General features: G+C 59.3%; 2 protein-coding genes across 3 annotated transcripts; both read right to left on the bottom strand.

Moving 5' to 3' along the window:
* Positions 1 to 2,320: 2,320 nt before the first annotated feature.
* On the bottom strand, positions 2,321 to 6,953 carry ISG20 (interferon stimulated exonuclease gene 20). Its single transcript, XM_004617525.2, has 4 exons — positions 6,723 to 6,953; positions 6,133 to 6,336; positions 4,295 to 4,409; positions 2,321 to 2,430 (listed from the first exon to the last, which is right to left on the bottom strand). The coding sequence occupies exons 1-4, from the start codon at positions 6,951 to 6,953 to the stop codon at positions 2,321 to 2,323; spliced, it is 660 nt and encodes a 219-aa protein (XP_004617582.2).
* Positions 6,954 to 9,054: 2,101 nt separating this feature from the next.
* On the bottom strand, positions 9,055 to 13,673 carry AEN (apoptosis enhancing nuclease). 2 transcript variants are annotated; one of them, XM_055142499.1, is made up of 4 exons: positions 13,602 to 13,673; positions 10,792 to 11,320; positions 10,483 to 10,683; positions 9,055 to 10,282 (listed from the first exon to the last, which is right to left on the bottom strand). In XM_055142499.1, exons 2-4 carry the CDS (start codon positions 11,281 to 11,283, stop codon positions 10,052 to 10,054), a joined length of 924 nt encoding a protein of 307 aa, XP_054998474.1. In that variant the 5' UTR covers positions 11,284 to 11,320; positions 13,602 to 13,673; the 3' UTR covers positions 9,055 to 10,051. The 2 variants fall into 2 exon arrangements, with proteins under 2 accessions (XP_054998474.1, XP_054998473.1); XM_055142498.1 differs by having other exon boundaries at positions 10,483 to 11,320.
* Between the last annotated feature and the right edge of the window lie 2,511 nt (positions 13,674 to 16,184).

Raw genomic sequence — 16,184 nt, forward strand, 5'->3', positions numbered from 1 at the left:
CAGCTGACGCCAGCTCCAGACTGTGGCCTGAGTCTCGGCCAGAGCAGCAGCCAGACACACACGTCCCCATTCTCCGCTCCGAAGCGGCTGCTCGGAAAATCCCCCGTGCCGGCCTCCCTCTATCCACCTTTGAGTGCAGAGGAGGAGGTCCTCTCGCCGGCGGCCTCGGGCACCTGGCTGCCTGCCCGGGGGGGCCCCTCACAGGCTGCTGATGCCGTCCCTGTCTGTGGCCCCGACACCCTCCCGGGCGCCCCTGCCCCTGCCAGGAGAGAGCAGGGCGGGTCCCAGGAGCCCTGTCCACCGTCTCTCGCTGGGCTGAGATGGGCACTGCAGCCCGCCTGGGTGGGGTGCCCCCTCAGACCAGGGCCCACGAGAGCTGGGAGGTGCCCCAGAGCCAAGGGGAGGGCTGGGGGGGGGGCGGGGTAGGAAGGCTTTAGGAGGAGGACTCAAGACCAGACTCCGTGGTCCAAGCGCGTCTGGGAGACAGTTGGTCACTCTCTGAGCTCAGTCCTTCCCCTCGGCTAAGGGGTGCACTGAGTCCCCCAGGAAGAAAGAGACCAGGGGAAAGGGGCCAGCAAGTCCCACCAGGGCTGTAGAGAAACTCCTGCCTTCCTCTGAGGGAAGGTTCAAGCTGAGGGCTTGAGATTCTGAACTGAAGGGGCCAGACAGAGAGGAGACAGCAGAGAAGGCGCCTGCCATGCTCACGGCTGACCAGGTTCAATCCCCGGCACCCCCTAGTGTCTCCTGAGCACCACCAGGAGTGATCCCTCAGCACAGCCAGGAGTAACTCATGAGCACCTCCAGATGTGACTCACCTACCCAAAAAAGGAAACACTTCCCTCCCTCCCTCTCTCCCTCCCTCCCTCCCTCCCTCTCTCCCTCCTTCCTTCCTTCCTTCCTTCCCTCCCTCCCTCCCTCCATCCCTCCTTCCTTCCTTCCTTCCTTCCTTCCTTCCTTCCTTCCTTCCTTCCTTCCCTCCCTCCCTCCTTCCCTCCCTCCTTCCTTCCTTCCTTCCTTCCTTCCTTCCTTTCTTCCTTCCTTCCTTCCTTCCTTCCGTCCTTCCTTCCTTCCTTCCTTCCTTCCTTCCTTCCTTCCTTCCTCTGTCCCCCCTTTCTCCCTCCCTCTACTACTTCCTTCCTTCGCTCCTTCCTTCACCCAGCAGTGAACATACATACAGCTCATTTTCTTTTTTTTTTTTTTTTTGCTTTTTGGGTCACACCCAGCGATGCTCAGGGGTTACTCCTGGCTTTACACTCAGGAATTACTCCTGGCGGTGCTTGGGGGACCATATGGGATGCCGGGGATCGAACCCGGGTCGGCCGCATGCAAGGCAAATGCCCTACCCACTGTGCTATCGCTCCGGCCCCAACACACAGCTCATTTTCTTTTTTTTTTTTTTTTTTTTTTTTGCTTTTTTTTTGGGTCACACCCAGCGATGCTCAGGGGTTACTCCTGGCTTTGCACTCAGGAATTGCTCCTGGCAGTGCTTGGGGGACCATATGGGATGCCGGGGATCGAACCCAGGTCGGCTGCGTGCAAGGCAAACGCCCTACCCGCTGTGCTATCGCTCCGGCCCCACACAGCTCATTTTCTATCTCAGCTCTTTTGAATGGAAAACCTTTTTCTCTGTAGAGTTCTGTTGATTTGAGGGTCCCACCCACAGGTGCTCGTTGCTTAGGGGGCTGGGGCAGTGCCAAGGATGGAGCCCGGGCCTCTGGCCTGAGATGCCCGGGGCCCAGGAGAGCTGTTTTAGAGGGCTGTGCAGGGAAGGAAAGTCTCTCCAGCAGGAAAGGCGTCTCTGCGGGAAGGCGCGGGTCGGTAGGAACAGGGAGCAGGCAGTTTGGAAACTGTCCTGAAATCTGGGGGTGCGTTGGGCTACCCTCAGCGGGCCGTGGGGCCTCTCATCTCACCGAGATGGAGCTGGGACACGGAGAGGTGCGGCTCTGGGTGCTAAGCTGGGAGCCAGCGATGCCCCAAACCGAGGTCCCCACCAGCATCCCCCTGCCGCCGGGAGCCCCCCTTCTCCTGGGGCAGAGCCAGCAGGCGGGAGGGGGCCGAACGCGCAGCTCATGACTGGAGCCCGGCGTGCCGCCGGCCAGCCGCGCCTTCCCCCGCAGGAAAGGCTCATGTTCTTTCCATATAGAGGAGAAATTGTTCGGCTGTGAGTGAGCAGGCCCCTGGGCGGAGGCCGGAAGCAGGGCCGTGAGGGGGGCCTGCGGGTTCTCCACCCCCGCAGCCTAGTGGGGGGATCGCTGGGATGGGCCTGGTGCCCGACTCCTGCACAGAAGCGCCTTATCCCTGCACGCAGGACCGGGGCCCCTCACCCCCCACCCTCCGGGCGGTGTTCCTCCAGGGCCTGAGTCAGTGGTGACTCAGGTGCGCCGCCGGCCTGGCCCGCCGTGCTGGACACCCCCACATTCGCCTCTATACCTGGGGGTGGGAGGGGCGGGAGCCTGGTCCCTGGGCTGCCACAGGTCTCTGGACTCAACTGGACACTGCTGGGGTTGAGCAGGAGCCAGTGATGAGGGGCTGGGGGCACCCCAACTTTCCTGGGGCACTGGAAGACCAAGTTCACTCTCATGAGCTGGGTGGGTGGCCCCATCAGAAGAAGTCAGCGGACTAATGCCAGGGTCTCAAGCCCTGCTGGGAGTGTAGAGGGTGTGAGTTTGGGGGCGAGGTGTCAGGTGGAGTACAGGATGGTAGGCTGTATGGGTGTGGGGGTGGGATGTATGGGTGTGGGGGTGGGATGTATGGGTGCGGGGGTATAGGGATGGGGATATAGGGGTGGGGTTATGGGGGTACGGGTGTATGGGGGCTGGGGGCTCTTATGGGGCTTGGGGGTATAGGGGATATGGAGTGGGGTGTATGAGGTGAGTGTAAGGGGTGAGTGTATGGGGTGAGTGTATGGGGGTGGGGTGTATGGGGTGGGTATATGGGGTGGGTGTATGGGGGCCTGGGTTATAGGGTGGGTGTATGGGGGTGGGTATATGGGTGGGTATATGGGTGGGTGTATGGGGCTGGGGTATGTGGGGTGGGTGTATGGGGTGGGTGTATGGAGGTGAGTGTATGGGGTGGGTGTATGGGGGCCTGGGTTATAGGGTGGGTGTATGGGGGTGAGTATATGGGTGGGTGTGTGGGGTGAGTGTATGGAGGAGGGTGTATGGGGTGGGGTATATGGGAATGGGTGTGTAGGGGCGGGTGTACAGGCAGGTGTGTGGGGTCAGGGGTGTGTGGGGGTCGGGATGAGGGGTGTTAAGGACATATGGGGTCTGGGGCTGGCTGGGGTGGGTGGGGGTGTTGTGCGGTGAGTGGTGGATGTGGTCTCAGACATGACTCCTGCCTGAGCCCCTTTGGCATCTGTGCGCCTGGACCAGGCCTGACCGCCAACCCCCTTTCGGCCCTGACACCCACCTGTGGGGCTGCTGGGTCTCCAGGGAGTGGCGGGGTCATCTGTGAACAGCCCCACCTGCCTGCTGGAACAATCCTGCCCCCATCTGGGGCCGACTGAAGGCAGCCTAGAGGCCTCCCGGGCCCCCACTGAGACACCACACCCCCCCCACACCCCCCACACCCCCCCATCCCCCCCTCCCCCCCCCCCCCCCACACACACACGCCAACTGCTCCTGGGCCCAGGTGTCCATGAGGCCTTGACACATTCCCTGGGCGACCCCTGGTGGCCAGTTCAGCCTCAACACTAGGCCGTGTCCCCAGGGACTCCTGGGGCAGCTGGGTGCAGTTGCAGCGTGGCAGTGGATCCGGTGCGGGGGCAGGGGGGATCTTGGCATGCAGCACTATGGAGTCCAGAGGGGCCGAGCAACTTGCCCTGTATCACAGAGCTTCACCTGATTCCAGCCCACGTCCCCTTCCTGGACGCCCCTCCCTTGTCCTTTATAGATAAAAAGTGTGGGAGCTCCTTGAGCCTCCGGGAGGGATTCCTGGGTGCAGGGCTGGGAGTAACCCTGCGCATCTCCGGGTGTGGCTCCCTCAAAAAATGGGGTGTTCACCTCCGGTCCTTTGGTGTCAAAACTCCCCAGGGTCCCCGTGTCGCTGCACTGCACCCGAAGGGGGCCTGCAAGAGGGCGCCGACCCCGCCCCACCCCAGTACGGCACAAACACAACTGGAAGGGGCTGCGGGCAGGGCCCGTCACCTCCAGCCATCTCTGTCCTCAGAGCAAGGCCCCCAGACTCCAGGCAGGCAGAGCAGAGACCGGGGGCCCCACTGGGAGGCAGGACAAGCGTGTTTATTTGCCAGGATGCAGATTGGAGAAGCCAGTGGGTGTCTGTGCAGAGGGGCCTCTGGTCCTGGGGTGGCCCCGGGTCTGGTCCCGGGCTCGGAGCTGCTGGGAGAGCCGGTACAGCTGCATGGTGGCCCTGGCATCCTCCACGGAGCTGTGCCCCGACTGGCTGGCCTGTGGGGGGGGGAGCAGGAGAGCAGGGGCTGGGCCCGCGCCACAGGACCCCGGGGAGGGTGCTGCCTGGCATGCGGCCCACCCAGGTTCCACCCCCAGCATCCCATGCGCTGCCCTGAGCCTGCCAGGAGTGACTGCTGAGTGCAGAGCCAGGAGGAAGCCCTGAGCACCGCTGGGTGTGGCCCAAGAGTGGGGGGGGGGCTGTGCTGAGGCCTCCTGGGGCCCCAGCCTTGCCCAGCCCTGCTCCCGCTGCTGCACCTGCCCGACCCACGCTGATGGGGTGATGGTGCAGACCCCGGCACCCCCTGCCCCAGAAGCTGCAGGGGTGCAGGGACAGGCCCAGACCCCCAGACACAGCCATTCTTTTGCAAGTCGGGGATGGAACTGCCCACCTCTTCCCGCACTGGGGCTGGGATCAGTCAGGTCAGCTTATCAGAGGGCTCAGCACAAGAGCACTTGCCTCACCTGAGTGAGGGCCCGGGTTAGTCACACATGCCACTCACACAGAGTCACACAGAGACACAATCACAGACACACAGAGACACACACAGAGACACACTCACATACACACACAGACACACATACACAGAGACACTCACATACACAGACACATATACACAGAGACTAACTCACACACACACACATATACAGAGACTCACTCACATAAACACAGAGACACACTCACATACACACAGAGACACACTCACATACACATAACAGACACACATACACAGAGACACACTCACATACACACACAGACACACATACACAGAGACACTCACATACACACAGAGACACACAGAGAGACACACTCACATACACAGACACACATACACAGAGACTATACTCACATACACACTCACATACACACAGAGACACACTCACATACACATAACAGACACACATACACAGACACACTCACATACACATAACAGACACACATACACAGAGACACACTCAGATACACACAGAGACACACATAGACACACTCATATACACATACATACACACAGACACACATACACACAGACACACATACACACAGACACACAGACACACTCACATACACAGAGATATACTCACACACACAGAGACACACTCACATGCACACAGACACACAGAGACACACTCACAATCACACACACTCATAGATACACACAACACAGAGATATACACACATACACACAGATACACATATACGCATAGATACTTACACACAAAGATACAGAAACACACAGATACAGACACACACACAGAGATACATAGACACACACACATACACTCACTCACAAAGATACACAGACACACATATACATACATACACACACAGAGATACACAGACATACACTCACACAGAGAGACACACATACACACAGAGACACACACAGATATACAGGCACACAGATAGACACACACAAAGATATAGACACACACATTCACACACAGATACACAGAGACATACTCACATACACTCACACAAAGACACAGAGACATATTCACATACTCACACAGAGAGATCAACAGAGGCACATACATACGTACAGACACACCCACTCTCTCACACAGACACACTTATACAGAGACTCACACCACACACACAGACACAGAGACTCACACACACCACACACTCATACAAACACACACCTCCACCCGCTCCTCCCTCCCTCCCTTCCTTCCTGGACTCAGGGCCCACCCACGGTGCCATTCTGGGGTCTTGGCTCACCTGGACATCGCATCCCAGCAGTTTCTGGCTCAGCTCCCGCAGGGACACGCGGGGACGGCTGTCACCTAGCCGGGCCGCCCGCCGCAGCCATGGGTCGGTGGCCGAGTCGTAGGTGTGGAACCTGCCCATGTCCGCCCTGAGCGCCTTGAAATCGTGCCGCAGGTCGTGGCCCACCACCAGCTTCCCCTGCAGGAGCCTGAGGACCTGGGGAGGGGGCCACCGGCCCTGCTGTGTGACTCTGGGCGCGGGGCTCTCTCTGCTTTCTCCCCGGATCCCTCGCTCATACCCAAAGCCGGGCCACGGTCCCCACTGTCCCTCCTGACCCCCGGGAGGGACAGCTGCTCCCTGTCAGCGAGGCACCTCACCCTCCAGAGTGGCGCTCCCTGCCCGACCCCACCCTGCCCCCTCCAGCTATGCTGCCCCTCTCAGGGCCGGTTGGTGGGGGCTGGCGTGGCCTGGCGGCAGGAGTGACACCCAGGACACACGAGGGTACCCACAGCACTGTCCCCCACCCCCCGTGGGCGGACTACGAGGGGCCCAGTGTGTGGGGTCAGTGTGGGGTCAGTGTGTGTCGTGTCCACCCTGCTCACCTCTGCTCTTGCTATGGCGAAGGGCGTAGCCCCTTCCAGCAGCTGGCGGGTGACCCCGCTGACCGGTGTGCGGTAGTTGGTAATCTGTCCCTCGGGCAAGATGAACTGGTCATACAGGACACGGCCCTGGAGGTCCACCAGGCTGCAGCGGGCCAGGCTGCTCTCCTGGCTGGGGCCCACGCCCACCATCTCACAGTCAATGGCCACCACCTCTGGGCCCCTCCCTGCCATGCTCTGGGGGCTCCTCAGATGAGCTGCAGGGGGGCAGAAGAGTGCGTCACCCCAAGGGAACCCCAGATCCAGGTGGCCCCCACCATACCCATGACCACCCGCTGCCTGGTTCCCCCCTTCACTCCCTGCCATTGTCACCAGCTCCTGAGCCCTCCAGAACAGGAGCTGAGGTCACCCACCAGGGAGCCCCCCACAGCTGCCTCTCACCTGCCTTCAGCTGGGTCCAACCTTCGCCCTCTAGGTCTATTTCAGTTTCGGTTTCCTTGAAGTGCAGGGCTGGGCAAGTGGGAGTAGCCCCGAGTCAAGTGTCCCGGGGCCCAGCCCCTGCCCCTGTGTGTGCTGACACCCTCCCCTCCTCCACCCAGGGACACCCAGGAATGCCCCTGAATTTCCAGGCGCCCCCACTCCAGGGGGTCTGTGGGGAAAGGGGGAACAGGTTTTTGAAACTTTGAGGCGCTTCAGGGGGAAGTTGTGAGACTGAGGTCCACAGCCAGTGTTGGCTCAGGGCGGGCTGCCTGGGGCCCAACTGTGTGCCCTCTCGGTGCTCTGCCCCAGCTCACAGGTCAAGGTGAGATGGCGGAGCCCCCCCCTACCATTTCCAGGGTACAAAGGAAGCAAACGATATGACATTCACTCGATGCATGAATGAATGGATGAGTTCTAGCTCTGGGAAAGGGCAGCTGACCCCAGAGGGACACTAGTCCCTCTGGTGGTGGGGGTCAGGGGAAAAGTGCCCCCTCGTACCCCCTGCCCCCAGCAGAGTCCCAGAGTGCGTGGTGGCACACGGGAGGTGTGGCTTGGCACTCCCAGGGCTCTGGCGAGCCACACCCCAGTACCTATGGGAAGGTTGAGACAGGGGCCTACTTTCTCCAATTGGTCCCGGCGTGGGGCCAGAGCAATAGTACAAAGTTTGATCCCTGACATCGCACATGGTTCCCCTGTGCACTACCAGGAGTAATCCCTCAACATTGCTGGGTTTGGCCCAAACACTTGTAAAAAATGCTGCAGACTAGAGTGAGGAGGGATCATTTGGGGCTCCTGCTGGATGAGTGCTTTTTGGGTCACACCCGGCAATGCACAGGGGTTACTCCTGGCTCTGCACTCATGAATTACCCCTGGCGGTGCTCAGGGGACCCTATGGGATGCTGGGAATTGAACCCGGGTTGGCTGCGTGCAAGGCAAACGCCCTACCCGATGTGCTATTGCTCCAGTCCCTGGAATGAGTGCTTTAGCTTAAATTCCAACTGGGCACTTCCTATTTCTTTTTTTCTTTGGGCAGGGAATGAGGCTATGCTCCAGGGCTATTGCTAGCTCTGTGCTCAGGAGTCATTTCTTGCAATGCTCAGGACATACCAGGGGATTCCAGGGATGGAACCTGGGCTTCCCATGTGCAAAGACTTCATGCTTAAAACTGACTCACAGGGGCTAGAATGTTAGCACGGCGGGTAGGGCATTTGCCTTACACGTGGCCGACCCAGGTTTGATTCCCAGTATCCCATGTGGTGCCCTGAGCACCGCTAGGGGTAATTCCTGAGTGCAAAGCCAGGAGTAACCCCTGTGCATCGCTGGGTGTGACCCCAAAAGCAAAGTCCTTGTCCAGGGCTGGAGCGATAGCACAGAGGGTAGGGCGTTTGTCTTGCACGCAGCCAACCCGGGTTCGACTCCCAGTATCCCATATGGTCCCCTGAGCAGTGCCAGGGTTAATTCCTGAGTGCAGAGCCAGGAGTAACCCCTGTGCATTGCCGGGTGTGACCCAAAAAGAAAAAAAAAAATAGTCCTTGTCCTGGGGACGTGTTGTCTAAAGGCTGGTTTACAGAAACCATTGTTTTGGGGTTACACATTCTAAGGGCTGACTTTCTTGTTTTTCTGGCGGGCTCTTTCCCCATTCTTATGGCAAAACATGTTGCTAAGGTATATTAATATATAACCAAGGAAAGTATCATCGAAACAATGTAACTGTAGAAAAACATCATTGAAGTCTAGAAGCCCAGTACATTCTACATTTATGTATCCTGAACATTCCTGGCTACTTTTCTAATGTATGCTTCCTTTTAGAGACCTATAAAAGACTGTTGCTTGTTCAATGAAGACGCTGCGTGAACACTGCTTGTCAGCCCTCCTGACCCCGTTGTCTTTCTCCCTCCGCCTCGGGGACCCTGGTCAACTTAGCAGGACGAAGCACATAGCAGAGCGGGAAGTTGCTTGTCTGGCTCATGCCAACCCTCATTAGACCCTGGCACCACATGTGATCCCTGAGCACAGACCCAGGAGCCAGGAGCCACCCAATGTGCCCCCCTCCCCTCATAAATTGATGCCTGATGAAACTCAGCACCCCGTGTATCTCAGAGCGGACCCCACACCCACAGCACCCGGCATCTGTGTGAGTGATCTCGGATCCGGGGTCCCAGTACTGCGGCCTCATTCCCAAGCACCATCTGGGGAGCCGTGAATTCACACAGACAACGTCACCCTCCTCTCCCGTGGGGCTTTATTCCCGAAGGCTTGAGACCCGGCACTCTGATCCTCCTCCCCTCGCCCACAGACCAACCCAGGCTCCCCAACAAGCCCAGCGGCAGGAGGGGGCACAGGGAGGTGCACGGGCAGAAGAGGGAGACTGCGTGCCTGGTCACTGCAGGGAGAAGGGGGATAAGCCGGGCCCCTAGCTGCAGGGGCAGCTGTGGGCATATCCGGGCGTCCCCCGAGGTAGCTCTGGCAAGAGGCACAGGCTCCATGGTGCCCTGTGGAGAACATTCTAGAAGCTGGAGGAACTCCCAGGACCAGGTGCAGTCCCAGAACCCCCAGCTTTGCTCACCTGGGGCATGGGCAGGTCAGACCAGGTGACAGTAAACAAGCTGCCGTCCCCAGAGCGGGTGCCTGTTGAAGGGACAGAGCTCCCGGCAGGCAGAAAGGAAACCATGTCCCCCTAGAGGTCTCCCAGCGGGTTCCACTGCTATCCGTGTGACCGTAGAGCCCTCGCATGGACGAGGTGAGCGACCAGTTCCTGTGGGGCCGGGGTGCAGGTCCCGACGCCCCTGATCTCTAAAGTGCCAGTAGCCCAGCTCTAGGCAGCTGAGCCCACTCCAGGGCTTTCCCCGCCCTTACTCTCCACGGGGAACCCGCGTCCCTCCTGCCCCAGGGCCAGGGGTCAGGTCCTCGGGCCAATAGCGGTCATCCATGAACTGCTGCATGTCAGAGCTGCCGTCTCCCTCTCGGTCCTCCGGCTGGGCGCAGAGGCCGCCCACCTGCTCCTCCCAGCGGTCCTCCACCAGCCGGTACAGCTGCATGGCCGTGGCGGCGTCCTCCACAGACGAATGTCCGTGCTGGCCCACCTACAGGCAGCGATATGGGCAAAGCTGGGAAATCGAGGCTGAAGGAGGCCCCCACCGCACCCAGGGCCCCGCCCCACCCCCAGCACTCAGGATCACACCCACCACCCGCTGCACAGCTCAGGGCCCCGCCCACTGCGCCCAGGGCCCCGCCCACCGGCCTTTGCTCTGCTCGGGGCCCCGCCCACCGGTCCTGGGCTCACCTGGATCTTCTTGTGCAGCAGCTCCAAGGCCAGGCCCTTGAGGGACACGCGGGTGCGCGTCGGGGTGCCGTGGGGGCTCAGCAGGCTGGGCACACAGGTAGTGTCGCGGGTGTGGCTGCGCGGGTGGGCGTACTTGAGGGCCTGGAAGTCGTTGTGCAGCGCGTGGCCCACCACCACCTTCCCTTTGAGCAGCTTGAGGACCTGAGGGTGGGAGTCGGGCCGGGGCTCAGGAAGGCGCAGAACCCAGCACGGGGGCAGGCACGGGCCCGGGTCTCCAGGGGCGCACCCCCCCGCGCCCCCAGGCTGCACCTCTTTCCGGGCCACCTGGAAGGGGACGGCTTTGCTCAGGTGCTGCTGCGTGATTCCGCTCCAGCGGCTGCGGAAGTCGGTGACGGGCCGCTCGGGCCGGACGTACTTGTCGTAGAGGACGTCGCCGTGGTAGCTGACCACGGAGCAGCGGGCCAGCTCACTCACGCGGCCCCGGGGCCCCGTGCCCACCATCTCACAGTCGATGGCCACGCACTTGTTGGGAGAGGTCACGCACCCGGCGGCCACCCGGGGGCCACTTGCCGCCCTGGGGGACAGCCTCCCAAGGAACGAGGCTTGGGGGCACGGCGGCAGGGGGAGCAGCGAAGGCACAGGAGCCTGGGTGGCGCTGGGGCTCGGCCCCCAGCGCTGAGCCAGGACGCGCTGGTGCCGCCGGCTCCGCTTCTTAGGTTTCTTCCGCATGTCCTTGGAGTTCAGGCCAGCGGGGGAGGGGCACAGGCACTGGGTGGACACACTCGCCTCTGGGGACACCATGCCGCCAGCTCACTGCTCTAACAAGAGAAGCCCCCACCTGCAGGGCATGGGGGGAAGAGATGGTGAGAAAGGTGTCCGGTGCCCACACTCCTGCAAAACTCCCCCACTGGGTTGGAGGATAGTACAGGAGGGAGGACGCCTGCCTCGCATGTGGTAGACCCACGTTTTTACCCCGGTACCCCATTTAGTCCCCAGAGCCCACAGGGAGTGATCCCTGAGCATACAGCCAGGAATCTGCCCTGAGCATCGCTGGGTATGACCCCAAAACCAAACAACAACAAAACTCTCTTCCGAGAGGAGTTGAGGCCCCATTTTTATTTGGAGTTTTACTTGGGGGTCACACCCAGTGGTGCTCAGGGCTTACTTCTGGCTCTGCTCTCAGGGAGCACTCCTGACAGTGCTCAGGGGGCTACAATGGGATGCCGGAGATCCAACCCTGATTGGCCACGTGCAGGCAAGTGCCCTGTTCACTGGGCTACCTCTCCCGCCCAGAGGACCCATTTTAACTGTCATGTTCAGGTTCAGCGCCCCAAGCAGACCAGAACCCCAAGCTCTCTCCCCAGATTCATGTGGTCTTCCCACCACAGAAGTGTCCTCCTGTCACGGAAGGAAACTGAGCCCCAGAGGGTCCCCCCAGACAGGCAGAAAGCAGCAGATCACTCCCCAGCACCGCGTCCGGGCACACAGGGCGGGGTGCATGGGAGGGCGGAGGGGCGGGGCAGACAGCATTTGCTCAGAGGGGCAGGCACAGAGCCTTCCGCCCTCTCCCAGCTGTCTCCACTTCCTTTCCCATGGCCTCCACACCCAGGTCTGGCTTCCCTCATGGCTGGACTTTGCCTCTGGACTTGGTCTCCTCTGGGCCCGCCTCTGCCTGGCCCCTCCCACAGGTGCAGGCCACAGGGTTTGTCCATCCCTCCTGTCCTGGACACAGCTGCAGATGAATCTGGTGCCCTTTTCCTCCCTATTAGGGGTGCCCCCAAAGCGTGTCACCCCCCAGCTCTAATCCCCACAGGCTGGGAGATAGGAAGGGCCTCAGCCTTATGGAAGAGAAGATTTTGTGTGTGTGTGTGTGTGTGTGTGTGTGTGTGTGTGTGTGTGTGTTAGGGGGCAGGGTGGAGGTAGAGGCTAAATGCTCAGTGATGGCCCCCACCCCCGGCATTGCTCTCCTTAAAAGGGCCTGGTGCAGGGCCTGAGAGAGAGTACAGCAGGGAAGGCACTTGCCTGGCACAAGGCGGATCCGGATCTGAACCCCAGCACCCAATATGGTCCTGCCTCCCCTGCCCCCTCCCTGCCAGGAATGATCCCTGAGCACAGTTGGGGATCTAAAAGAGGCTGGTGCTGGGGGCAGCTCCCCCAGGGTGGTGGGCCACAGGCTGAGCTGCAGGCGGCTGCCTGAGGGGGGGCGGGTAGGGGAATACACTGGCCCCTGCCTTTCCTCCTGAGAAGCAGAGCTCCCGGTGGCTATGAGAGTTCAAAGGGGCTAGAAACCAGCTGGCCTCGTTCCAGGGGCCTGGTCCTGGGGATATGAGTGCAAACTCTCCTCCACTCCTGCATTCTGGATGTGGCTATCAGGCTGGAACCTGTTATTACTCAGGGTTCAGCCCCTTGCAGCCCCAGATGGAGGCAGGTGGAGCCCCACAAGAAAGCAGCAGGGAGTGGCTCCCCATTACCCACATGGGGATTGGCACTCCACGCGGTGCTGACACCCTCAGATTGCCCAGGGCGCCTGCTGGGGCAAGTGGAACCTGCAAAGCCACTCCTCACGAAAAGGGTTGCTCCCCGCCCCCCTAAAGCACGGATTTCCAGGAGCCATGGGGCCCTAGAGCCAGGTCGACGTAACTGCCACTTTGGCACTGGACATCTGGTAATCTGCCGTCCCTCCACTCCGCCGAGTCAGAGGCCTAACACTTGGCCTGGGCTGCTAAAAGAGTTCTGGCAACTAGGAAAGTCGGGGTGTTGGGGGCGGGGGTTGCTGCAGCGGATATTCCAGTTCCCCCAGCCATCTCCCGCAGCGCCAGGGGCAAGGGCGAGGCCTGGCCCCACCTTCCGCCTCCAGGCGACGGCCCCAGATCTCGGGCGTCGATCACTGACAGTTCGCGGCCACCCCTCCGCCACTCCCAGCTACTGGGGCCCACCCCCGGACCGCGCCGGCCCGGCCAGGCGGCGTCCAGGGCCCGGCCGGCGACCCACGGGGCCCGGGCAGCCGGATCGGTCGTGCCCGGGCGTGTCTCGGCACAGGCCGAGGGTGTCCATCACGCGCCGACACCTGCCGGCCCCTGGGGTCCCGGGCAGCGCCGCGACCCCCGTCCCCGGCTCACCTAGAGCCCCGAGCTGCTCCTCCGTCACCCACGTGGCGTCCAGGTAGCCGAGTAGTTCCCACATGACCCGGCCGGGCCCTCTATTGGCTCGCGGAGCGGCAGCGCCCGCCTAAGACCGCCTCTGATTGGTTGAAAGACCGGCTCGCAGCGGATTGGGTGGCAAGAACAGGAGGGGCGGGCTTTCACGAGGGCGTGGATTATGCCCTAAACCGGTCTAGTGGCGGGAAATTTTAAAGAGACGGGAGCTGTGGGTTTCGGGTTCCCCAGCCCCAATCCACCCCGCTCCCTGGATATCGTGGGACATTAACGGTGTGTTAAAGTCGGAGGCTGCGAAGCTTAGCGGTAAAGCAGCTTAGCGGTAGGCTGCCTTGCATGGGTGAGGGTCCTGCACAATCCAAACTCCGCTGATCACTCATTAGCAGTTGTTTTTCCGGTTTCAACACTTTCTCCTTTGGTTTTTGTTTTTTTTTTGTTTTTTTTTTTTTTGCTTTTTGGGTCTCACCCGGCGATGCACAGGGGTTACTCCTGGCTTTGCACTCAGGAGTTACTCCTGGCGGTGCTCAGGGGACCATATGGGATGCTGGGGATCAAACCCGGGTCGGCCGCGTGCAAGGCAAACGCCCTACCCGCTGTGCTATCGCTCCAGCCCCAACACTTTCTCCTTTGTGAAATTCTCTGCATTGGGATACAGAGCCGCAACTTCTGGAGGTAGTAACAGGTTAACAGAAAGATCCCTATGGCACAAATAACAAGGAGAGTAACAAATGATTCTTATTCACGGCTTGGAGCCACACACCAATGCCTTTGGGTCTCCACCTGCACTGTGTAGCCTATGTATTATTATCTGTTAACAACAAAAAGTTGTTTGGTTTTGGTTTCTTTGACCTTTGGAACACACCTGGTGGTACCAGGATTTACTCCTGGCTCTGAACTCAGGAGTCACTCCTGGCAGAGTCAGGGAACCAAATGGGGTGCCAGGGATTGAACCTGGGCCAGCTGCATGCAACACAAATGCCCTCCTCACTGTACTCTATTGCTCCAGCCCCAACAACAAAAAAAGGTTTTATATTTATTTTAAAGAATATAACTAATGGGGGCTGGAGCAATAGCACAGCGGGTAGGGCGTTTGCCTTGCACGCAGTCTACCCGGGTTCAATTCCCAGCATCCCATATGGCCCCCTGAGCACTGCCAGGAGTAATTCCTGAGTGCAGAGCCAGGAGTAACCCCTGAGCATTGCCAGGTGTGACTCAAAAAGAAAAAAAAAAAGAATATAGCTAACAAGGGGCCAGAGGGATAGTAAAGCAGGGAAAGTTGCCTTGCAGGCGGCTGATCTGGGTCAATCCCTGGCATCCCATAGGGTCCCCCAAGCACCTCCAGGAGTAATTCCTGAATGCAGAGCCAGGAGTAAGCCCTGAGCATCACTGGGTCTGTCCACCCCACCCCACAAAAAATAAGAATATAACTACGAAACCAGAGACCTAATTCCTTGGTAGAGCACTTGTTTTGCATTATTGAGAAGCTCTAGATTTGGTCTAAGAGAAGATGAGAGGAGAGGGGAGGGAAGGAGAAGGGAGGAGAGGGGAGGGGAGGGAAATTGTGTCAGAATAGGGGCTGGAGTGATAGCACAGCGGGTAGAGCGTTTGCCTTGCACGCGGTCGACCCGGGTTTGATTCCCAGCATCCCATATAGTCCCCCGAGCAACGCCAGGAGTAATTCCTGAGTGCATGAGCCAGGAGTAATTCCTGAGTGCATGAGCCAGGAGTCACCCCTGTGCAACGCTGAATGTGACCCAAGAAAGAAAGAAAGAAAGAAAGGAAAGAAAGAAAGAAAGAAAGAAAGAAAGAAAGAAAGAAAGAAAGAAAGAAAGAAAGGAAGGAAGGAAGGAAGGAAGGAAGAAAGAAAGAAAGAAAGAAAGGAAGGAAGGAAGGAAGGAAGGAAAGAAGGAATTGTGTCAGAATAAACTCCCTTCTACTCTATCTCCACTTTATTTGAACAATGCTTATCAGTGGTCATGTTCATCAAAACAAACGGTCTGCTGTTTCATTCTCACAAAAAGTAATATCTGTATCACTGGGTTTATAAACTCAGTGAAAGAGTAAATAATGCAATTTATCCTCATTCTTTGGAGTGGGGGTGTTTGGGCACCACTCACCCATCCGTGCTCACTCCTGCTGAGACTGGGGGACCCCCGGGGTGCGGGGGATCAGACCTAGTTCCACCTTGTGCAAGGCAAGCCTCTTCCCCGTGGTATTCTCTCCAGCCAGATCCAGGGCAATTTCATTCTACTTTGCCCCTGGTTCCTTTCGGGACTGTAGTTCTTTCACATATAAAATTAATCTTGAAATAAATAGTCCTCAATCTTGGCTGAGCACTGGAATCACCTACGGGGGGCGGGGGGGGGGGGCGTCGAAGGGTAAGGGGGTAATTTAACTGCGTCCTGGCTGGAGAGCTAGGGACGGATTTGCCCTGCAGTGGCGCCGCTGTGGCGCAACTACCCAGATCAGCCAGCAGAGGGAGCTGCTTCCCCATTCGTTCACGTGACGTCTGCATAAGTGCGACCAGAGCTGGTAACTAAGGGACCC

Source organism: Sorex araneus, chromosome 6 (genome assembly GCF_027595985.1).
Source record: "Sorex araneus isolate mSorAra2 chromosome 6, mSorAra2.pri, whole genome shotgun sequence".
Classification (NCBI taxonomy): Eukaryota; Metazoa; Chordata; class Mammalia; order Eulipotyphla; family Soricidae; genus Sorex; species Sorex araneus.